General features: G+C 36.5%; 2 protein-coding genes across 6 annotated transcripts in view; one reads left to right on the plus strand and one right to left on the minus strand.

Annotated features, from left to right (window-relative positions):
- The window catches only part of Usp8 (Ubiquitin specific protease 8), a 135,736-nt gene extending 119,594 nt beyond the window's left edge, over positions 1–16,142 (plus strand). For all 5 annotated transcript variants that reach the window (XM_081736156.1, XM_081736157.1, XM_081736155.1 and 2 more), the window contains one exon: positions 1,896–16,142. In XM_081736156.1, coding sequence (XP_081592282.1) covers positions 1,896–2,013 — 118 coding nt within the window. In that variant the 3' untranslated portion in view covers positions 2,014–16,142. The remainder of the gene's footprint in view (positions 1–1,895) is intronic.
- The window catches only part of LOC145668376 (uncharacterized), a 233,494-nt gene that overhangs the window by 143,936 nt on the left and 63,640 nt on the right, over positions 1–25,918 (minus strand). The window lies entirely within an intron of this gene.

The following is a 25,918-nucleotide window of genomic DNA, read 5'->3' on the forward strand; positions in this document are numbered from 1 at the left end:
GTATGAATTAGAAGACTTGTGCAGTGGCTCCGACCTGTACATAAATACATATATCGACAATAGACGTAAGAACAAATAAAATTCCATCGCCTCCTCCATGGTTGCAGAAGATACTGAGAGTGGATAAGTTTTCCTCTCGTCCCGTGGTTTGTAAAACTTCCAAGTCATAGCGATAGGGCCGTTTCCTTCCAATTTTTTGTGACAGAATTTCTAAAAAATTAAAAAGATCAGTACACCGTCAAATATTTAGCTGTATCCAACTTACAGACATAAATTTAACATAAACAGGATAGCAGTTACGTTGTTTCAATGTGACCAAGTTTCAAGATAGACAGGTGGCCAACTTACAGAGTAACATGTAATATGGGTAAGTACAGGTACAACAAAACTAAGGCTACTTAGACGGGTGGCCAAGTTAACTGCTTTTACTGTATCTTTAACAAATAAAAACTTTTTAAAATTTAACCCTTCCCGAGCGAATGACGAATATATGCACAAGTATTAACCCTAGACAGTAGGGTCTGTAAGATTCCAGCAAAGATGTATGCAGACGGTGTATTACTCCTGTGAAGGTAAGACTTTATGCACTTGTGTCTTTTCATTTCTGTCCGTTTTGTTGCTGATTAGAGTGTGCTGGTTTAAATCTCTCTCCATTAACCCCAGAGCATTGCTTGGGGTGAGAAAATGAAGCGCACGTATAGGTAATTATCAGAGGATGATGTACGTTGAATGTTATTTTATATATTGTTGTTAAAAACGTTTTAAAAACTTGAAATAAATGTTATAAATGTAGCAAATGTGAAGAAAATAATTTCAATTTAGAAAATATCGAAAATCATAGAAATAGGAGGGGATCTCCCAGACCTCATGTATACTGTGTTTTTCTTGGTCCCTATGTATACTTAAAAAAAAAAAAATCACAAGTGGTTTAAATCAGGAAAAGCACAGAAAATTTTATTTATTTATTTATTTATTTATTTATTTATTTAGGAGCACGGTGCTCATGGTAGAGCGCTTACCTTAGTGTGTAGGGCCCCTGATTCAGTTCCCGGCCAAGGAAGTTTTTGGTGAACAATACGTGCTCCTGGGTTTTCTCTGGGTACTCCTATTCCTTTCCACATTCTCATTCCACTAATTCTCCCATCATCATTCAGTTGCCTAAATGATCCGTCTGATAGCCTAAAGGGCATAATCGTTAGACGTTAAACTGAAAGATTGCTTTTTTTTTTTTTTTTTTTTTTTTTAAGTCTTGAATGTTTTCAACTCTTCGCATAAGGGAACATCATCTTTAGGAGTTAAGACAGTGTTTGATGATGAGGCTTCGGAATTGAGCGCAGAATGGATAAGCAGTAGTTTGTGTTTTTATGGTCGTGGATTTGGGATTCGGAGTGGTATGCGAAAATCTGAAATTTTATATGTAGGATTATAAATATTGGAAGTCTTCTTGGGTGCTGGTTTTGTGGATTTTAATCAAAAGATAAAATTTAAGTTTTTTTTTTTATGTTGGAGTGAAGTGCAAAAATGATAGTTTGTGGTAGGTTCTCAAATGAATCAGGTCCATTCAGGAGTCGTTTGTTGGAAAATATGTTACAGTGCATCTATTTTAGCAATTGAATGTTTAAATTTTGGAACTAAATTTACTTGATTGTAGGCTTACTTATTAGCATTAAAAATAGTAATGTACAATTTTCTCTTAAACACAAGGAAAATTGTCAGTTTAAAGAATGTGATGCTAGTTAGTAAATATTTAAATCCTCCATACTTCTGATAGAAATGAGAATCCTCTTCTTTTGGACCTGCGAACCACAGATTAAGACAGACTTGTCCTAATGATAACATAATTCTGAGAAGTTGTTACTTTTTCATGTTAATCTTGACTTTATTTTATTTTGTAGGTGGTACAAGTTCGATGATACAGATGTTTCAGAAATAGACACATCAGATGTCAGATCCCCAGCAGCTTATATTCTTTTTTATAGTTCAACTTCTTCCTCAATAATACCCAAAATTTGATAACGATGGCGAGGGAAAGAGTAAAGAGACTGTCATAATGTATATAAAAACTTTGTATAGATGTACAGGTATTGTGTGAATATTATAAAAGACTGTTTCAGAAAATTGGTGACTTATTTATATATAGTTTGAACAATAGTAAGAAATCAGTTGACATAAATTTTCTATCTCAGAAGTTTCTAACATTCCACAAAATATATTCTGATCACACCTTGCACACGAGAACTTTTTTTCTTAAACAAAATAATTGTGGAATCGTAATATCAAGATTATGATAACTTACAGTATTCATGAAAAGTGTTTATTTATTTATTTTTTTTATTACAACACAACATAATATGTTCACAGAATATGTGAAAATTTTACCCATTGAATCATAAGGTAAAATTTGTCTCATCAAATGAGATTAAAATGTGATAAGCATTTTCCTGTTTTCTGTGTTTGAAAGTGTTTCTAGTAACTTCTGAATAGACGACCGATTTCAGTGCAGTTGCTGTAATTTAAAGAAGGTATTTAATTTGGTATAAAGAAGATTTTGTATTGTGATTGGTTTGTTTAGTCAGAAGTTATTAAAGAAAGGAATAGAGCATTATTATACAAATTGTGAGCATTATAATACAAATTTATGAAATTGAAAAGAAGTATAGTCTATGTATGTACAGTTCGTTTTATTACATTGCTCGAGGGCAATTATTGGGAGGAGAAGTAAATGCATTTGTAATGGGTTTCAGGGAGCGAGAGTGGTTAATTCCGTAGAGGTTAATCAGCGTATAGTATTTAGAAAAAGAAAGAAGGAAAGAAAATCTTCTGAAAGCTTTCTGTCCAGTATTTGCTATATTCCCTAATACAATATACTTTTTTTTTTTTTTTTCATATGTTTAAGTTCCTTCCTAATCATTGATATTTTTAACTCATGACTGGTTATGAATGGGAAGCTTTCCATAAAATGATGGATATTTATGTCGTTTCTGGTTTTTCTTTTTTTTACTTTAAGCAAAAAGAAAACACTAGATGTAGCTCCAGTTGACAAAGGAAATGACAGTTCCAGTACTTATAATTATATTATGATTATCCCTGTATCTATTTGAATATAGAGATACAAAATACTTCTTTCCTTTGTACAGTCACGTGCAAAAATTGATTCTAATAGTCTTTACCCAGTAACTGTTGAATAGATAAATTACATTCAGATATATCTTCCTGTTACTTGAACTAGTTAAAGATAATGCCATTTAAAACAGAAAAATACTATAGTAATATATATATTAAGAAAAATAATTTTTGAACGTGTCTGTATATAAATTACGCTTTAGTATTATGATGTAGTAAGTAATTCAAATAATATACGTAATTACATTTATATAAATAGCATTTTCAAATCCATTTTTAAATTGGTTTTCACGATCAAATTATATAACCGAATTTTTAAAAAGAGGAGGTGTATCCTTAATCAAAATAATCTCTCAGAAACGTAAAATCTTAATAGTATTTTCCTGAAGTAAACGTGTCTGTGATTGGTATGTGATGGATACGGCAGATATCAGTTAAGTGTTTTCATAATACGTGGAATCTGAATTAAAAGTATAAGAAAATATCTGAGAATAGAATATTCATTCACGTCATCTTTCAGTAATATTTTAGATTGAACATGCCAGGTTTCATCATATTTTGTAATGAAAGAAGTTGTTATTGAATCTTATGTGAGATGTTTCCAACCTTTTCGAGAATTACAAAATGCATTTGAAATGCTGTCTCAAACTCTGCACAGTTTGAAATTGATCATAATATGTGAACTCTGTATGTAAGGAAAATTCATAGAGAAAAAGTCCATAAACGTTAAGTCCGGTAACTTAGTATTGCGAGAGAGGTCTTTCTGTTTTATTTCTTTTGCAGGTAAATCATTCACACTCCCATATACGATTGGAATGTGCAATCTCAATGATTGGCTGCGGGGGCTCAGCGGTAGAGCGTTCACCTCCGGTACTTGGGGTCCCTGGTTCGATCACAGCTCGCGCCGTGTGGACTTTGTGGTGGACAAAAACCGTGCTCGTGGGTTTTCTCGGGGATCTCCCGTTTCCTCCCACTTTCTTCATTCTACCATTTCATTCATCTCTCATCATCACCGTCTCCTTTAGTCTAATCGGCATATCCGTGGAACGTAAAACTTAAAGATTTCACTTCATTTCATTTTTCAATGACTGGCTGATAACCACGCAAAGCCTGAAGAATTCTTTTCGTCAGTTAAGGAGTCTCATATTTATTGCGTGACTCAATAACTTCCTATCGAATGTTTCTAACTATCTGTATGTCCTTCAACTCCATTATTACTAATTCGTCACTATCATTGTGCCCAGAAGCGGCATACAACAAATTAACAGCAACAGTACCATTGCTATTGTCTAGCCACTTACCTACGTCATTTACTTCCAGTTGTTGACTATCAGCCGTGGTCCATCGCTGGTGCTTAGGCCCTTGGCCATCGTCACACTCATCCTCACCATAATCAGTAACCTCTAATACAATTAGCGTTTTAAACTAGACAACGCACTTGTTGAGGCACTGATTTTCTTGGTTAAAGTGGGGTGTGTTATAGGTGTTGACTCTCGTGTCGTCTGAAACAACTTCTTCAAACTGGGAACACTGACATCATCGGGCAATGCCTTAGATATGGCTAAAGCGACGGGGCACGAGTGTGTTTTAATATTCATGCTACCATCAACTACATCTGCCCTACGGCATATGCAGGCATTAGCATTCACTCGGCCATGTCCTATGTCCCTTTCCTTTAAGAGTAACCAGACAAATATTTTATACGCTCCTAAGACGCTACGATCTCTGATTTCTCTCAGCACAGTGTCTTCCTGCATGGTAGATAACTCTCCTATATCACATCCTGCAAAAGCTAGGAGTGTCTTACACTGCACTCTCAACACATTATCTGGACTTAAGACTAATAAAGCCATCGCCGCTGCTGTTCGTTCATCCTCCAACCATGTAAACTTGCTGGACGGAGCAAACTTACCGCGATCAAGCCGTAAGTTCTTCTGACGCCATGCGCACACCAGTTCTTCATGCCATGTGTTAGTTATAGCTGGTCCCGATACACTTGAAGCACTACGTTCATCTATGTGCTGCAGATACATCTCGACCTTTTCCTGAACACTTAACATCTCTTTATGTGCTCGCTCTGCGTCTCTAAGCAGCCTAATACCCCTCGTCAGAACAGTTAGAGCTGAGATTCGGTTCTTGGAGACGTCTTTTACATATGCCTCTACTCTGTGGAGTCTGTGGGCATTGACTACAACTGGGTCATCTACCCACTCTAACACCCTCTGTTACGTTGATGTTAGTTTTTGGTTCTGAGCGTCAATCGTCCAATCACACCTATTTGTCACAAATGCGCTCGTCTGTCCAAAAGTTTCCAATTCTCTCCATATATCAAGGGGGTGTACCGTTTCATCCTCTTCACTGCCAATGTCGTCGTCGGTGCGCGATGTCTGTTCGCTGGCATCAACCTCAGTTGAGCCTGAGTAGCCAGAAACACCAGCAGCCTCAGCAGAAAAAAAGTGGAGTATCACTACTCCTCTCCTCCTTGCTCTTACTACCCGCAAACAGTCCTCGGAATTTCTTCCTGTCTGCCTTGCTTGCAGTTGAGTCGCTGTCTCGCATCTCACTACGGTCAGATGACCGTACAGGCAGTCTGCCTGACTCGGACATACCACCTAACGGTGAATCCTTCTATAAATAACGTTGGTTGGTTCATGGTCTTAGACTCAATCAGTCAGTCAGTCTCTCTCTCTCTCTCTCTCTCTCTCTCTCTCTCTCTCTATATATATATATATATATATATATATATATATATATAGACTGTAGTAGTTCCTGTATTTCGGATAAATTAGTCTATTTTCCTTTGTCAAGGTTCATAGTAGCGTAAATCATATTATGCAGAGGATTCGTGGTTCTTAGGAATACAAACAAAGTTAGTACATTTTTATTTTGTAAAATGTATTTCGTACGATCTGTTAGTAACTATGTACAGGAAAAACTGTGTGGATTTTCCTTCACATACTCCTTTAAAGCGTCGTTGCTCACCTTTGATGTGCATCTTCAGCCTTTCTCTTGGTGATTCTGGTTTCTAGCACAAAATTTTTGAACATTCGTTCCGTCCGTTCTGAAGTTGAGTGTATCCTCCATGCTCTTACTATAGCGTAATACGTTTCAGCCGATTTATATCTCAGTTTGAACTTATGCAACAAAGTATCCATTAAAAATAACTCTGGTCCAGTATGTTATACAGATCTGTGTAGAACCCCCTAGGTCACCTGCAGCTACAATTTTTGTGGCGTAATGACTTATTGTTAAGGTGAACTTCAACTGGTATTACTTATTGTTCTGTCGCTAGAGTGCACTTGAAACCAGAGACGATTGAATGCAAATATTATAATTTTGATAATTTAATTTCCGAATATCTTGGTAAGTATAAGTGGATTCAGTTTTTGAATTCTTTACATGTACATTCTTCCATACTTAAATCGTATCTGTACTACTGACTGGAGAATTACTCTTACCTAAATAGTGTGCTAAATAACTGGGAATACTGAATAATGATTGTTTAATAATCTTGTCACTGCATTTTGACGTTCTTCAAAATATTGCAGACCTCAAGAAGTAAAGAACGTATTTGAAAATATTAGGTAATGAGATATCGTTTTCGAGATGCTTCGTATTATTCAGTGGTTCATTGCTATTAACTAATAATTCATGTAAATATGTACTACTTGCTAATAGGTAGCATCAAAAATACACCGAGAAAATGTTTGCATTCTTTCCTTATTTTGAAAAGTGTTAAAAAGTTGTGCATGACTTGTGAAAAGAAACGGTTATCAACTTTTATTTAAGATGTATTTAGTTCCTAGATAAGATCTTTAATGTATGAAGTTCTAATTAGTATTTAAGAGAAACTTTGATACTTGTAATTTTAGAATGTGTGATGGGTAACCACCACTGTGTCACTTCAGAATTAAAATGAATTATGTGATTTGTTATATTTTTATTTACTTATTTATGTATTTATTTATTTGATTTATATGCGTTGGCTCTAAGGCTTCGGTTTTTATCAGTCTCATGGTGAACACATTATTACTTGAAGATTGACGTAAAAAAAAAAAAAAAAAAAAAAAAAATTTAAAAATTAAGAGGTGCTATTCATTATTCAGCCAGTTGGATTCAGAAAATCAAGCGAAAAAAATAAAATGCTTTTTTTTTTTTTTCCTAAAATTAAACTGATCAGCATCAAACAACCTGATCTTTCGTGTGGTTGATATTAATTTATGAAATAGTGGAAGTAATAACGGTAAGGATTTTATTTGATTTACAAATGGCTTCCCTGCGCATTGACAATATTTGGATTGATTAGGATCCAGATTGGATTTAGGTCAATCAGAATATTTTGAGTTAGTCATTTAGTAGTGGCCTGCTTGAGCAAAGTATCAATTGTTACTTCATGTCGAATGAGTAATAAATGACATAGTCGAATAAGTAATAAATGACATACTTCTATTGCATACAATATGTAATCTTAAATAAAGTTTCTTCAAGTCGAGTCATTCACATTAGTAAGTATCTCTAAAAAAAGGCAGATTTTGCAAAACAGCGATTGTAATGCACTTGAAGTATAACATTGTAAAGAAATTCAAAAACGGTAGCCAATCAAGGTTTCAAGATACATGTGTAACAGAAGAATACCCTGATATTTAGTAACAATAGTAAAGGCTAGTCAGCGTAATTGTCTGTTATTAGTTTCATATATTCACAGTCTTCGGCGAATAAAGCGTGACAGAAGTGTCATATCTATTAGAGATAATAGATCATCATTTAATAACTTTGCAGATTTAAGATACAAGTAATGTTTCCATCTTCCGTTGGAACTGATCATGCGAATCTGAAACAAGAGTATTAGATCGTCAGCTGGAGTTTATGTTCAGTACAGACCACTTGGTATTCCATCTTTGGGTTTTGACAATTATATATAAAGCAGTGTACGTCGAAATGATGATGGCTTATTATATATTTATTGAAAATGTACCCAAGTTAATTTCCAGCATTACATTGCAGAACTGTTATTTTCAATAGAACTGTTTTATTGTGTGTGCCATAAATATTTCAGTGACTCAATGCCAGACAAAATACTCTTAAGAGTTAAGTTTTTCATGCTTTAAACCACGATAGTCTCGTTATTAGAACTACGAATGATAAAGTATAATTTTAATACCGTGAAAAATAACAAACTTACTTCTACTTCAACAAGAAAGGTTAATTTTTGAAATGTATTCTAATATTTTATCAATGTACAAGTAATGCTCTACATAAAGTAACAATTTATTGATATATGTAGATTTCAATTTAGGATTTTTGAAGGATATTTTTCGAACTTCTGTAATCATCTTGCATACGTACATAAAGTATAATTATTAATTGTTATACGCAACGATCTATTGTTCGACTTTTAAAATTCAGTGTACTTTGTGAATCTGGTTCTTTGAGAAAAGCATCGTTTTATATCAGTTTGGCGTAGTGTTACGGCTAATATAGGATTATCATGCAGGTTATTTACTTTACCTTATGATTATATGCAAACAGTGAACTTTTATATGGAAATGTGCCTTGAAACATGTTGAAAATGAAGAGATAAAATGTTCATATTTGTACAATTTTGTCATTGGCTTTTACACTGTATTGGTTCGATAATGTGAAGTGAATTTCTTCATTTATTTTCTTTTAGTGTATGTTGACTTCCTTGAGAAATATGCATACGATAAAATACACGAAAAAGCCAAGTCCCGTCCGTACTACATTAAATACACTTCCGGTCAAAAGTTTTCCAGCGTTCCGGATTTGGATGAGCATCTACCGTAAACCTATTATTTTGGCACAAGAATTTTGCCACCGAGTGTCACAGACGTTCCTGTCTAAAGCATAAAACTTGTCTCAGTTGGATTGGGATCCGAGTTTGACTGCATTGGCCTGAATTAGTTCAAACAAAAGCTATATGTTTCTCACTTTTATTTATACTATGTAGTATCTATTACAAATTGCCGCCTTGTGTGTCCATGTTAAGAACTATAATTAGCTATATCATCTGCAATATCTCTGAGATTTCGATTCAGCTGTCGTGAGTGCCTCTGATACACAGCAATAAAGTTCTCCTGACAAAATAATTAGTAAGAACTACTGCTGTAAATAAAAAGAAAGTGCTCGGTTTTCTTTCCCGCAGGACATCATTATGTGCAGTTTTAGAAAGAAACTTTCGGTATGTGTCGTATTGGCAGTAAATAGTTCCAATATAGCTTGGTTTAACCCTTAGGAGACACACTTGATAAATGCCAACGTAGTAGACAATCTGGGGTATTGCAAACCCCTATCACTTAATTGACTGCAGAATAAATTGTAATTATTTTCGTTATTATTAGACTAGTTATTATTTGTCTTTAACCGATTGCTCTTGAGTCTGTATATTTTTATTTCATTTTAACCAATATTTATATAATTTTATATTATATAAAAATATACGCGATTTTTTGCGAATTTTGCAAGGTAATTTCGAATATGAAAACAAAACTATTTGTGAGTTAGGTTGGTAATAACGAACTTAACATGCATAATGTAAAGTATATTTCCTAAAAAGATACCTGTTAACCTCTTAACATACAGATTTTCAACCGAAAGTTGTTCCATTTTTAATGTAATTTTTTTATTACTTTATTACAATATTCACATAAGAACATAAATGGTGGTGATAGTGTTCATTGTTGACAACTCAACAATGAGATACAGGGATTTGAATAGCCCTTAAAATAAAAAAGGACGAGTATACTCGTCCTTGCAATTAGACCAATATTAAATATGGAAATTGTAGAAATAAGTGAGATTTGTATTTGTATAACAGAAAAATAATCAAAAAGAGAGTTGAAATAACAATTAGTGTGCACTTGGAACATTGTTTTTGTATATAATTGCACACTAGCATATATAAAGTACACACTAAATATGAGATCCATTGTTTATATGTTACTGGCTGTGTGATAAGCCCTAAAACATGGATCAATGCACAAAGCTACATCATAGTACGGACACATGTATCTGGATTCTTGTCTAGCCTTCTTTCCTCTAGCATCACACACACTGCTGCACATTCTGCACTTTCGTGTCGGGTTTTGTTTCATGTCAGTGGGAGGAATCGCAGAAGGAAAATGTCGGCCAACAAGTCGCATTGGTGGTGCCTTTGCTGAGAGGCGACCAGCTGCTTTCGGTGAAAATTCTTCTTTTTGATGCTGAACAACCAGTTTCTCGATAACAGCAACATAAAAAATTAAGACCAGTCTTCTCTCATTCATGTTTTCTGTAGAGTACAAAGGCATTCCACATAGCTAGTTCCAAGAGGTGGAAAAATATTTTCTTATAATATTTTTCCCTCTCTTTCGTGGTACTGGATTGTTTGCAATGTGTTGATCAACCCTATCAACACCTCCCATGGTATCATTATATGCAAAAACGACTGCTGGTTTCACAACGACTTTGTTCCTTTGTCTGCATGTTTCCATTTCCGCACTATGAATACTAGATAACATACATACTTCCCTTTTTGTCTTTCCTCTTTAGGGCAAGAAGTTTTCCTCGTTGGAATGTTATAGTATCTCCTTTCTTCAGTTACTTCTTCTGAAGCGATGGAGGCAAGTCCTTTCTTGTTGGGCGCACAGTGCCATACATATATTCTGTTAGATATGAGAATATCTGCAAGCTGGGGAGAACTATAGAAGTTGTCTACAGTCGGGCAGTATCCCATATTCAGCAGGGGTTTCATGAGAGGCATGACAACTTGTGACGACATAGATAGATCTTTATAATCGTCATGAAATTTGGTGCCAGACCCTGTGTATATTATTAGCGACCAGACATACCCCGTTGAGGACTCACACAGCATGAACGACTTGATGCCAAATCTGGCCCGTTTCAGAGGCATATATTGGATCCATCCCAACCGTCCTTTGTACAACATCAAACTTTCGTCAATTGTCACATCTCTTTCTGGAGTGCAAGCAGCTCGAAATTTAGTAGATATGAGATCCAAAATTGGCCATATTTTATTCAATTTTGGTTGTGGATCACTTTCAGCATCATATGCACTATTTTTTGAGAAGTGCAGATTCCTCTTCAAATGCAGAAATCTTTGGTATGGTAAAATTTGCCGAAAAATTGGTGTAGACAAAATTGGATTCTTTGACCAATACATTTGATATGCCGGCTTCTTCACAATACTTTGTAACAGAATGAGCGAAACAAAAATGTACATTTCGTCCATGTGTCTTTCCATTCTTGTGCCATTGTTTGCCTTGCATATCTGTTCGTTTCAGTCATCAAAATGCCCATAAAATCATCGTCAATAAACTGCCTAAAGTACCATAAAACCAACAACATGTGGCTCGAAATGCACTTCGGGTTTACCACTGAACGCAAAGCGCGGGCGAGCAGGTGGGAGTTGTCCAGATGTATCAATTTCACACCATTGCCTGTCACTGGCAAAGTCATTTCCGCTTGAACTTGATGCATCACTCCCTTCTCCAGAACTTTCTTCGTAACTTTCTTCGGAGCTATCTGAATCACTAAACTAAACGTCAAACTCCTCATCTCTTTCCATAGTTACAAGAAAGGTAAATCACATCAGAAAATACGAGAAAAAATTAAGTCGCCGGAATTGGCTTAATCACAAACACTGCCGCTGACGAAAACAATCTAGGACGCTACGTAGAGAAGATTGCAGTGACATCTACCGGTAAGACTCGTAAATGATTTCTTCAGCAGCACTGTCTGGTGGAATATAAAGAAACATTAGAAAACGTGTATATTCGACCTTTTAAAAGAAGAACGGGTAAACGGAAGCTAGGACAAGTATACTCGTCGTTTTAAGTTTTCGATTAAAAAAAGACGAGTATACTCGTCCTTTTAGGTGAAGTGGTTAATTGATACATTACATGATCGTACTCAAGCAAACTATTTGTTCACATTTTCAGTCTGCTTTCACGACATTTTTAGTCTTGGCATTCATGGCAAAGTTTTACTCTATGTTCATCACAGGTATCACATGTTCATCACATGTGTATCTAGTTTTTTGTTTTTCTAACTTGTGTACGGGAACAGAAGCTACAACGCCTCTGAAGAGCCGGTTCTGCTTCGGGTGTTGGCACTGGTTGAATATTTTGCACTCCTAGTATTTCACAAATTGCGTTGCGGATACTGCGCCTTAGTGTTGGAATTTCAAGTGAGGCTTGGAGAAATGGCTTAATCATTGACAAAAATAGCTCCATTAAAAAACTTCCTTCTTCGTATCTTTGTGTTTTGCATTCCCAAATTGTAAAGGATCATGGCGTTTATGGCACTTTGGTCCATCATTCCATACCACATTTGTAGCGGCCAGCAGTTAGTTCTTCTCGACACTGTGTACGAATGGCATAATTGGTCAAATGATCTGTCTCTCCTTTCGTTGCGTTGTAAAACAGTATAACTTGCAGTTTCTTACTAGCTTCATCAACTTCCTTGCTTAGATGCATAGCAGACAGCAATAATACGCTTTTGTTGTTTTGGGGAGAATATGACACGAGCATCTTGTCAACTGTCAAATGCAAAGTATGAAGTACCTTGTGGTTTCTTTGCGGTAAATGATGGAGGTATTTCTGGTTTATTTCACTTCAAGGTTCCAATCATTGTTATTTGGTGCTCTTGAAGCATTTGCTGAAATAAAGGCACAGAGCTAAACCAGTTGTCTACCGTTATGCTTCTATTGGGTCCATGGATTGGTTCGCTCAAAGTTCTTACATAGTAAGAAGGTATTGGTTCTCTATTAGGAGGTGTAACTTTCCCTACATATGGTTTCGCGTTTAGCATATAAAATGTTTTCGCGTCATTCATGACACTACTTTTAACCCATGCTTATGGGGTTTATTTCTCATATAGACTCTGAAGAAACATCGTCCTCTGAATCCTAGAAGCTGCTCATCTATTGTAACGTACTCAGAGGGAGTATACAGATATAGAGTTTTCTATAAATTGCTCCCAAGTATCACAAATTGGAGCAGATTTATCAGTTGCTCGTCTTTGTTGCCTGGTATCTTTGTCATCAAATCTCAAGCAGGTTCCTATGAATTTAAATCTGTTCAGTGGCATGGTTGCTCGGTAAATCGAGGATCCAAAAGCAGCAGACCAAAGTTCTTCCACATTTGTTCAGGCGACTCTCTGTGGTGCCCCACTCAAGAAAAGCAACCCCAAAAATGCCAAAAGTTCTTCTTTCGTTATATTGTTGTGATAACTTTGTTTTATATTGATTTTCTGAATCTTTCTCTGTATCACTTGATTTGTTCTTAGTACAATTTCTTCAAAAATCGTGTAATCTATAAGTAAATGCCATACAAATAGAAGGCTACAGAAATACAAATAGAATTTCTTGCAACCGGGCGGCCTCTTCATTGAGGTTCCTGGATACTCCACAGATGTCCATCTCTTCCAATACGAGCAGCTGCATTCCTAACTCTTGCAAGTGGTACTGAAACATTAAAAATTCTTGGTCCTTTGTTTGTGTTAGTTGAAGGTGGCTGAACTTGTAATGGTTCTGGTTCTGCATTATCATTTGCATCTTCTTCTTCAGACTTGACACTTTCTTCATACACAAAATCAGGCTCTTCATCAGTATCATCATCAAATAAATCCTCAAGACTATAACTATCAGTGTCCTCTTTCATGAGTAAGTCCCTGATATCGTCACTTCCTAAATCCATGGTTATATATTACAAATCATCAAAGATAAACAAAAGTACAGTAGAATTAATGTTTTACACAACAGACACACAGGAGATCTTAACACCCCACAAGTATTACACAGCAGACACACTGGGGTGTGTAACACCCTACGAGCTGAAAATCAGGAACTCTTCATTCCGTGAAAGCACAACCAACAAAGGCGAAGGTCAGTGGTTGCAAGTAATGATACCAACTGAATTTACAAAGGAATAAAAATTTCCCTTTCCCTAAAATAAAAAAGTAACCAATAAGCAAAAATATTTCGGGGTGTTAAACACCCCAGTGTGTCTTCCGAGGGTTAATAACCAGGAAGTACTAGTTACCGTTCATGCAATTAAAGTATCTTTTTAAGCATAACTGAATGTATCTTTTTTGTATCCATAATTGATTATAAAAATAATCAGGTATTATCGTTAAATATGGATTCGTGATATATATATATATATATATATATATATAATATTAAAGTGTGATCATGATTAGGTACCTTACTGTAACCAAAATACACAAATATCACACTATATCTTACGTGCATGTATTAGGTGTGCATTTTACCCCCGCGTTGTACTATTTTTAATACCACAAATTTCATATTTACGTAATACAGGCAAATTTAAAAAAGCAGGTTTTTGGACCACTTGCTAGACTATCATAATGTGAAGAATATTTTCTTGATTTTGTGTTTGACTCAAGAAACGAGTTACCCTATTCTGTGTAGTTAGTATTGTGACCAAGATGCGAGAAAATATTTTTCAAACTATGCTAGTGATGTCCAAGTTTGGTTCTAAGTATGTCACAAAAATGATACTCAAGAATAATACTGTAGTTTCATTAGCTATTGGTTGAGTAAAAGGTGCGGTTTCTGTATTCAGTTTCATGTGATGAAACCTGCATTTATCTTATTTAGAACACCAGCAACCATTGCTACCACCTTTGCTAAAAGGCTGGGGGCCGCGGTGGCTCAGTGGTAGAGCGTTCACCTCTGGTGCTTGGGGTCCCGGGTTCGATCCCAGTCCCCGCCAAGTGAACTTTGTGGTGGACAAACACCGTGTGCGTGGGTTTTCTCGGGGTTTTCCCGTTTCCTCCCACTTTCTTCATTCCACCATTTCATTCATTACTCATCATCACCGTCTCCTTTAGCCTAGCCGGCATAACCGCGGGACGTAAAACTCAAAGATTTCATTTCATTTTTTTTTACCTTTGCTAAAAGCTAAAGACAAGTGGTTATCGCATACAGTGTACCATTGAATCACTTGGATGTATTAGTTATATGTGAGGTACCTATTAAGTCAAAGTCGTTACTAATTATTATAAGTTCTGGATTGATGTGCTGAAGTTATGAATCAAACTAACATAAATTCAATGAATCACCTGAATTCTAGCGGCTAGGATTATAAATGTCACATCAAAATATCAAATTTTCAGTCAACTTTTCAGAGCCGCGCGTGTACAACAATCGTGTGTATTGTTTCTCTTTTTAGATAAAATCTTCTTCATGAACTTTTAAATCCCTCCCTTATTTCTAGAGGTTTCGGGTGAAAATAAGAAATTAGTCGAGAGTTGTAATTATTATCAACTATTGAACTAAGCGCCAGAGCACATGATTAAAATTATTTTTCACAGTTTTCACCCCAGAGGCCTGCAAGCAAGTGAAACGGCGAGTTCTTGGAAAAATAGTTTTATTTTGAACATATTTATAAATGTTCAATTTTGTTGTTTGGTTTGAGTTTTCTCAAACTAGTCGTTGCATTTGTGCATGATAGTAACATCTTTTCACCGTCCTTTCGGTAGAACTATTTATATTTTGTCAAAAGCATTTGCAATAATATGACATAGTAAAATAATGCCCTACAAGTATGTAATAAACTTGTACTAGTCCAATATCGTAATTGACTGTATTGTATAAAATTTTCTTATTACTGGAAACTTTGATGGTATTTGGTGATGTTTGAGGCATTGTACCAAAATTAATTCTGTATATTGTAACGTAGACATGATACGAATTGTAAATATAAATCCATTAATTGTTGACGATCTCCTGAAGAAATTTGTATCATGACTTGAATGAGATGTAATCGTGTATTTACAAATTTTTGCATTCTAGCCTCTAAAATAATGGCTACATTAAAAGATATTTTATGATTGTACTAATAAACAAGTAATGTTTTTAACTGAAAAAAGATGTACGAAAAGAAATTGTTTATAGATTCTGTAGCGTATATTATCATGATGATATTATGTATATACTGTATTAATATTGGAAAAAAATAACTTGAAATAGATATATATGTATGTATATGGAAGAAATTAAGTTCTTATAGCTTCTTACGGTATGTTAAAAGACAGTATAAAGATGTGTGTGACGTGTGTAATCTTAGGGTGAAACACTGACAAGGGACCATTCCGATTTTGGTGAATTCAGTTGCTAGCGCTGGATTCAGCACCAAAAGAAACAGAGAAAAAGAAGGTGTTTAGTGCCGGTTGTAACACTGATGACTCTTCTCACAACCAGTTATATACAATTGGCGGTTAAAACACTGTTCACATTACTCTTATTCACGCTTATTCGCATTACACTAGAGCTGTACATGCATTCCTCATATCCAACACTTGACCTCAATCCCTCTACTCGTTTCAAAATTAACATGGCATGTCTAGACATTTTCTGCGTTCTATATTCGCACTTTGCCCTCTTTTATCTCCCACCCTGTATACGATTTGCCACTAAACACCCTCTTTTCCTCTGTTTCTTTTGGTGCTAAATCCAGTGTCAGTAATCATTTTCATCAACTGAATTCACCAAAATCGGAATGGTCCCTTGTGAATGAACTGAGCCAAAACTTCCTCGTGCAGCGAATGCTTTATTGGCTCTCTCTTAACGGCACAGCTCAGCAATAAAAACGCAATAGCTAATGTCAGTTTCGCTCCTCCCTTTCGCTGCTAGAACGGTTCATTTAAATTATTGAGCCATTAAAATTCCAACTCCGTTGAATAAAAATCCATTTATTTATTTTTTGTGTTGTCCTGACAACGACATTCCAAAATCCTATATTTTAAAACCTATAAAACATATGAATATCTTTTTATATCGATATTATAATTAACATTTTTCTTTTTCTTCTTCGAATTACATAATCAGCCTAGTACATATTTTAAAATATCTTACGCCCTAATAAAATAAGGATTTACAAGTAGTAAAAATATACAAATATACAACGTACTATTGTATATTATGGCGCTCGACGGACTTTTCCTTTTTATTTATTTACTCAGTAAAAAGAAAAAGAATTCTGGACCGTTTACCTTTACATGTTAAATCATTCGAGTTTTCGAATGGACCTCGTATACTTGAAAATTACAATTCATATAAATATACATATATATCATATTTAATTTTATAACAATATTATTATCATATTTATTTTAAATTTTATCATCATCTTCATTTATTTGTACGTTTCAACGACGATATGGCACATTCGAAATTTGATTTGCAAGTTATTTTTTTTCGGGTCCGTTAAATGCTTGTTACAATTTAATAATTATTTACTTAGGCATCATGAAGAAGGTTTTGAAAAAGATGTATGTGATATTCATATAGTTGTTCTTTGAACGTAAAATGATCGGATATAAGATATAGTTAAACAAAATATAGATTAAGATTGAAATATAATAATAATCAGAACATAACATAATAATTAACATCTTCTTAACATCTCAGTCTCAGTCTCAGTCTTGTCTTCGCGGGTTTTGATTTGTTGAAGTGTCGGGCTATTGCCCCTGCCTTCCATTTCTTTTGTGTCTTCCTTGGCTTTGTTTTCTGACGTATATGTGGTGGTGGAGTCGCTACTGTCGCGCCCTCCTGTGTTTTTCCCTGTGGCTGGTTTGTTGGTTTACGATTCTCTCACGGGGGTCGTGGCATTCTGTGAAGTCTTCTTCGTGGGTTTGCATTTCCTATTGCTCTTATTGTGGGGTTGGTTGAGAGTTCTTTCTTTCTCCAGAATTTGGTGGATTGATGTCGTCTAACTTCCTCAAGCAACGGGAGGTCCAGGTCTTCGTGCAGTTGTGCTACTCGCGTGTCCCTGGAGTGGCCGGTTATGGTCCTAATCACCTTGTTTTGCAACACCTGCAGTGGACGTAGATGTGTTCTATACGTATGCTGCCAGGCATTGTGCCCGTATAGTAGTATCGGTCTAATGGACATCTTGTAGATGTACCGCTTGATGTTTTGAGAATAACAAACGAAATCATAATGATATTTAAAGTGAAATAAAGCAAAAATCAATTGAGTACAGTTTTCTGAGACGCTGTAACTTTAATTTAAGTTACATGACCAACGCATTCATTTAAGTTGCATTGAAAGTCGTAAACAGAAATACAGTATTGTGTATTATTTACTTCTACAGTTCTTCGTTTCTTTCTTTGAGAATTTTCGCCATCTAGGAGATTTCTACGAAGTCCCCATCGAACGTAATTAGATCTAACGCTTACATGCTTCTTAGGTGTACGTAATCGTACTGCACTAGGATTAGGTTGATTTTCACTATTACTATTACTACTAAGGTTAGGTTCGGTTATCTTACCGGTAAAATTAGGTTCGATTCTCATTCGTTTTACTGGTGGCGAGATGTCGTGTCTGTATCTATTCTTTCTACAATATTCACGGTAATCTGTCCTACCATAGTTTATATTCCTATTGTAATTAGGTTCGGTTACATTACCGTTACTCGTTAATTTAACATCATCTTGTACATTGGGATCACACTTTAATCTCACATGAATGTATCGAATTTGGTTTCAATTAAGGTTCGTTTGGTTCAGGTTATTACTGTATTGTACGATCGATGGATTTTCAAAATTTTGCAATATCACACTTGGATGATGGAAACCAACGCACTACATCACGTTCTGTGAAAGCATCATCGGATTGTCTACTAACATCATTTTGGTCTTTTCGTTGAATGTACAATTTGACAGATTCAACTCAATCGGCCAATCACTACGAATATTGGTGGGAACACACATTTTCTTTCTGAATTTCACGAACACTGGAATCAACTTTCTTCCTGCTACATGAACCAAAGTCATGTACATATCATTAAATGATTCTATTACCATTACTTCATCTTCAGGATTAGTATCATGACATGATATATACTCAACATGATACTGTGAGTTCAAGTAATCAATAGCATTCACTAGACGAAAACGATCGTAACTTTTCGCACATTGATACATACCAAAATCATCATTACACGCAGCATCCATAAGACAGACAAAAATATTCGACTGAAAAGAAAAGTTAGGATAGTCTGTTTCAACCAATACGGCAGTATGCTTTTGTGAAAACTCAGTAAATTTCACTAATGTAAATTCAAAATTTGCTTTCTCCGTTGTTTCTGTAATGTCTACAGAGTCTTGAACTTCGTTGAATCTCTGTACTATCTTGCCCATTTCTTCATCATAACGTTCGAACCTAGCTGTAATTTGCTGATTCATTTGACTTAATTGTTGTTGTATTCGGTCCCATTTGTTACAATGCTGCAATTGCTTTAACTTTTCGTCAAAATGTCGAGCTTGATCCCGAGCTTGATTCTTAATCTGTTGATTAATCTTTTGGTCTAATTTCTCAAACTGTTCATCACTTCGTCGAGCTTGTTCCTTAATTTGTTGCGATATTCCATTTAAAACATCCATCATGTTTTCTGGAAAATTCATATCAGTATGTATATTCTGGTTCACTCATGATATTTATATTTCTATATATTATCTTGCCACTTCTTAAGATAGTACAATTAATATCAAGCTCAATGTTGCTCGGTTTTACTTTACTTCTAAACGATACAACCACTCCCGTCGTTTTGGCACCAATTTAGAACGGTTCATTTAAATTATTGAGCCATTAAAATGCCAACTCCGTTGAATAAAAATCCATTTATTTGTTTTTTGTGTTGTCCTGACAACGACATTCCAAAATCCTATTATTTAAAACCTATAAAACATATGAATATTTTTTATATCGATATTATAATTAATATTTTTCTTTTTCTTCTTCGAATTACATAATCAGTCTAGTTTTACTAACAATCTCCGCCCAATACTTTGAGATTATTCTTATTTTACCGTTAATTTTTTTTTAATTATAATTTTAAATGAAGAAAGTTTGAATTTATTACATGTGGAATGATTGTGTACATTAGAACGTTTAGTCAACTTATTGAACAAGTAATCTGGATTCTCAGTTGTTAAGAATCGCTCATTGTTACATTTCACAATACTATTTTTTTTTTTTTTTTAGTTTTTTTTAACGTATAAACAATTTTAATACTTCAACTAAGTATTGTAACAGTCTGAACTATTAAGCATTGTTATAATAAACAGAAATTGCGAGAGTTTGGTGAGAGGAGGGTGGTTACAGAAGGAAGATTTCTTCCAGTGCCTTTCCCGGTGGAAGCGTTCCTAGCATCGCTGCTACGTTCCCTCTTTACACAGCCATACTTAATATCTGTATAAGAAAGGCTGAAGCTCGAGTGTCGCCTGTTTTGAGAGTTATTCGGCGCCCAACTTCTTTAATAAAATTTAGTCCTTCATGACCCCAGGACCCACAAGTTTCGATGGCGATGGTGATGAAGTGGTATTTGTCCAGGAGGTTGTTATATTTTCGTCTCTTTTCAGATTCTCTACGAGTTGCGAGCATCCTATAGCACGGCCAACAAGAGATGGTCTCTGACATTTCTTACCACATGCGGTGGGACATTGCAGCCCCTACTTTGATACCAGTGTTATCAACCACGATCACTCTGTCTTATACCATTAATTAAATTGCCACTACAGTTGCACCGAAAAAAACCTTGACACGCGAGTAGTGGCAATGTCACTGCGAGCTGTCAGAGACGTTCTCTTACTGGACGCACTATAGCTTTTGTGGAAGAAGTAGGAAGATTAGAGGGGGCTAGAGTATCGGCACAAGTGAAATCCCATATTAAAGCCTTCCCTCGTTTCCATGGCACCAAAGACATTCCATCAGGTCTTTTGCCGTCAGAACGACTACACCCCATGGGCTCTCTCACGGAAGGCGTTCCAGAAGAGATGAGGGCTCTCATGATGAGGTCATTAACATCTGAGTGACGAGAGTATCTGCCAGCACTGTGAAGACATGAGAGGCCATGTATACCCTTCTTATCCACTAAACTTCCGCAAGGAAGGCACCGGTGTTGTTCGCAGACATCTGCTCCCAAACGTAACGCACAAGCGGTTTGATAACTTTCGTCGTGAAGATGCAGCCCTAGGGATGGAGATGGAATAGCCTGTACCCAGGCACCTGCTTCAGGGGATGAAGTAGCTAGAAGACGTGCCTTATCCTCAGGATTGCCGGAGGACTGAAGAAGAGAAGAAAATCTGGAGTTTATAAGAGAAGCGTCCCATGAAGATTGTAAACTTCTCTTCGCAAGATCAGGTAGAGCAAGTCCGCCGCACGATCTCCACTGGGAGATACAATCATTAATCTCAGCTTCAGAATCTTGATGAATATCCTGGCGAAGAAGAGAAGTGATCAATGGCATAGAGCTATGAATGGAAGAAAGGAAACATGGAGTGGCCAAATCAAGGGCTCGACGAATACCTAGACCTCCGTGATCCACTGGGAGAGATGCCTGTAGCCATGACCTATCCGTAAGAGAGCAGTTGAGAAGAGATTCTAGGCCAAGTTGGATGGAATTATCGTATTGATTCAGAAGATCTGTCTCGCGCCAGGATGGAGAACCACGAAGGAAATATAACAGTCTAGGTATTGCTAATGAGGCCCGTAAGAGATAGACAGCTGAGTGTGCAGAAATCTTAGATAGGCGAGTAAAAAAGAAATTAATTTGGATATTTTGTCTAGTAATACGATGCGTCGAGTGTCAGTGTTTAGTGCTGCACCTAAAAGGGAGGCTCTGTCTGGTGATAAGAGTTGAATTCCAGGTGCGACTTCGTTGAGAAGGGTGTACAGGGTGTTAGCCTGTTCGTTTGAGACTCCCAGGAAACCAACTTCACATTTGTTGAAATTGAGATTTAATCCAATTTCGCGAGATTGATTATGGATCTTTGTCAAAGCTTCCAGAACATCTTCCTTATCCCCAGCTATAGTTCCATCGTCGAGATACCAAATGTTTAACTCAGTATTGATGTTGCTGACAATAGATTGAAGTGTTAACGCAAATAAAGCAGGTCCTAGGGGGTCGCCTTGTTGAACACCTCGCTGGGAGAGAATGATGTTTTCACCAAAGAATAGGTGGTTAGGGTGTGAATAGCACTGATGTATGAAAGCGTATATATAAGGGAAGTGCGTTTTTACAGCTGTAAGCATTGAGTCTCTGTTGATTTCTTTGAATGCATTCCGGAAATCAAGTTTCAAGAAAATTTTTTCTTGGTTGTGGGGATGAGAATAATATAGTCGGGCTACATGGTCTGCAACCTCTGAGCCATGTGGAATGCACACTCCCAACTGATGTGGTGACAAAAAATTAGATAACGGTTCCCTAATTCTTTGACATATTATTTTAGCTGATAACCGTCTCCAAACGTTACCAACAGCGATGGGGCGTATATCACCACATTTCTTCCTCAATGCTATAAGCGACGCCCCGAAAAATATTGGCCTGATTTCTTTAGGTACGTTTCCACTGAGGATTATTTGAAGAAAATCACTGATAATGTTCAACAGACGGTCTCTAGAGTCAATGTTCTGGTATAGCAGAAGATCCTTGAGAATGGAAGGCCGTAAACTGTCTATACCTCCTGCGGAGCCGGAAGGAAAGGATCGAAGAGCTCTCTGGACTTCCTTGACAGAAACACTAGGGACGGCTGGAGCGTTTTCGATAAGTTCAGGAGGTGTAAAGGTGTGACTCTGTGTAGGATGTTTGTTGCGTAAAATGAGAATCAGCCTAGTACATATTTTAAAATATCTTACGCCCTAATAAAATAAGGATTTACAAGTAGTAAAAGTATACAAATATACAACGTACTGTTGTACTGCTCCCCTCTCAAGCAGTGCTTAAAGTGATATCAGGTGAGGTGACGGTATGAAGCAAATATAACCCCTTAGAGCAGTAATTTAGACAAAACCCTAAAGAGCATCTTTACTCCTGACATTTTTGCACCATTTTTGATGTGAAGAATGTATAGAAAGAGAAAGAGTGAGTACTAATGCAGTAAATGTTTTACTCACTATCATCAGTCGAACAGAAGTAAATATTTATAAACTGATTTTAATTTTCTAAGATTTTGTTTGAGCATATCAGTGATCTAAATGACTAAGAACACGGATGGTACGTATATTTAAACATCGCATTTATAAAGGTAACCAAGAAAGTTATGTCGCATTTTGTGAAGATCTGTGTTTAATTGGACCTCACACCGTGAGTTGAATGCTAATGGAGATAAGGCGAAGGTCAGTTGTTGGTGTGGGTATATCCAACATACTATCTGGTTGTGGCAGTTCAGTTACACAGTGAACTTGCGTAAGGACATAGTGAACTTGGGTCCTCCACAGAACGTCATAAGGCCGTGTATGCTGTACGAGTTCAAACTGAGGTCAAACGGCGCTGCAGCGGGATGGAAGATATGCCAGGCCTTTGGTATGAGTGTCGTGACTAGTGAACAGTGTAGCGGTGCTTTAACAAGTTTAAGGACGGTGATGAAACTCCCGAATACGCACTACTTGCAGGAACACCAACGCATGTACAAAATGAAGATCTTTAGACAGCAATTGATGCGAACAGTGGCCAGTCATGTGAGGAACTGAGACTGCAATTCAGTATGAGTCGACAAACCATTCGACAGCACCTCCATAAACTTGGGAAGCAGTAGGTGTTGGGTCGATGAGACCCACATGACTTAACTCCGGGTCAGAAGACAACATTAGAAGACACTTGTGTTTCTTTGCTGTCTCCTCTGAAGAAGGAGCCATTTGTAGACAGGGTGTTGACATGTGATGAGAAGTGGGTGCTGTAGGAAGCTCCACGGTGCCGTCATCATTGGTTAGCATCCCATGAACCGGTTCCAAAACAGCCAAAACTAGCACTGCACCAGAGGAAAGTCCTCCTGTGTGTTTGGTGGACTGCTCGCGGCATCGTCCAACGGGAACTTCTACCAGCTGGTCAGAACACTACTGCAACTGTGTACTGTCAGGAGTTGAGCATGTTCAAGAAAAACTGAAAACCCTGGAACCAGCACTTCTGAATCACAAAGGGATCCACCTGTTACAGGATAACTCTAAGCCCCACGTGGCTACGATGACCCGGGACACCATTCTACGCCCTGGACTATTGCATCCGCATACTCCCCGGACATTGCACCGTCCAATTATCCCCTGTTCCATTCCTGGGATAATCACCTTAGAGGACTCCAGTTGAAATCCCTAGTAGAGGTGCTAAATGCACTTGATATCTTCTTCGCTTCACGGCCCATCAATTTCCACTGCGATGAAATCCATTGCCTTCCAGAACGTTGGCAGAAAGTCGTCGATGCCGATGAGGACTATTTTTGGTCTTGGGTGATATATCGATATTCGTGAAAAAGTGGTGGTTAAGAAAGCGACAGAACTTTTATACAATAGCATAGTGATCCAATGTGGCCTTTAAGGCTTTGTAGTCACTCTCGTCTCTCTCTAGTTTCTAGTTATTTAATGATTCTTTCCAATCTGATTTTCATTTTGAAAAGCTTCTTCTGGCCTCGTATCGTCTCGTGGTCAACATTAATTTTCTTATAGTTATAAACATAAAAGTCCAGACAATGTGAAAATAATTTTGAATAATAAAAGAAGTCCTGTCAATGTCAGGGGTAGATCCAGGTTGAACATTTTAGGCAGGCGGTACAATAGTTAGTTTTTTGGAAGGGGGGGGGTTGGAATTGCTCAAACAAATGTTAAAAGAATCAGAAGCTCAAAATCTGCCATTGAATAGGATGATAGAGAACTTATTTCTTTCGAAGCAGCGGCAACGAAATCTTTGATAGTATAAACATATTTGTTGACTCAACACTAACGCCATACTTATTTCTATGTGTAAAAGGTGTTTTTTTTCCTAGACGCAAATTACAATTTTAATCACTTATTTTTACCGGTATGCCATACCGGCCGATTGTCTAACTTTCGGATGCATAACCGGCTCATACCGGCTCACTTTAAGCACTGCTCTCAAGGACCTGGCTTTTTGATATTCAACATAATAAGACAGGAAGGAAATTCTAATTGATGTGTTGCAAGTGAATATGCACGTAAAGAAGTCATAATTACTAATTCTTTTATGTATGGTATTCCTAATTCTAATTCTTAATCCACCACTTCGCTCCAGTTCTTTAATTTCCATTTTTAAATATGCCATTGGTCTTTTTAATAGTAAAAACTTTAATTAACTCAACGTTTCATAAAACGGTATATATTTCTACTAAATTTTCGCTATAGTATGCTTTATGTTGCTTTCATTTTTTATTGCTTGATCTTCTGGCATGCATGGAAAAATGTATTCGTGAACACTTTCAGTACAAAATTTATACAAATATGTAGTGTTTTACAAACCGTAAAATCGTGTTTTATGTGCCAGGTCATCCGTCAGCCGTTTATGAATTCTAGTCGACAATTGGAATTGTATCTTGAGATTAGGACTTCTAGGAGTTTGCCCAGGTATGCTGTTTCCTCCTAAGTGTATTAAGGTGTAGCCAGATACTGAGATGGGTGACAATTGCGGAAAACAAGATGGTATTCGCAGTGTGTTGTTCATCCAGTGTCATCAAAACAGCTGAGTTGAAAGAAAATGGACTGCAGTCAAAAATTTAAAATCGCCGTTTGGCCATCTAAGCCCTTTGGAATTTTGGTAATTAAACTTAACTATTGAACTAATGCTTAAAGTATTTTGGATAGGCTCTCAGAACATGGTTTTGGACTCATCAGCCTGTACTTGTTTTCGACATTTGCTTCTAGACCAGTTTACACGCTGCCTGGAGAATAATCGCATTTGCCGGAATTGTAACACTGTAATAATAAGTTTTCAGATTTGATTTTTATTTAAATTATCACTTT

The sequence above is a fragment of the Thermobia domestica genome, chromosome 13 (genome assembly GCF_964235325.1).
Source record: "Thermobia domestica chromosome 13, izTheDome1.hap1.1, whole genome shotgun sequence".
Taxonomy (NCBI): domain Eukaryota; kingdom Metazoa; phylum Arthropoda; class Insecta; order Zygentoma; family Lepismatidae; genus Thermobia; species Thermobia domestica.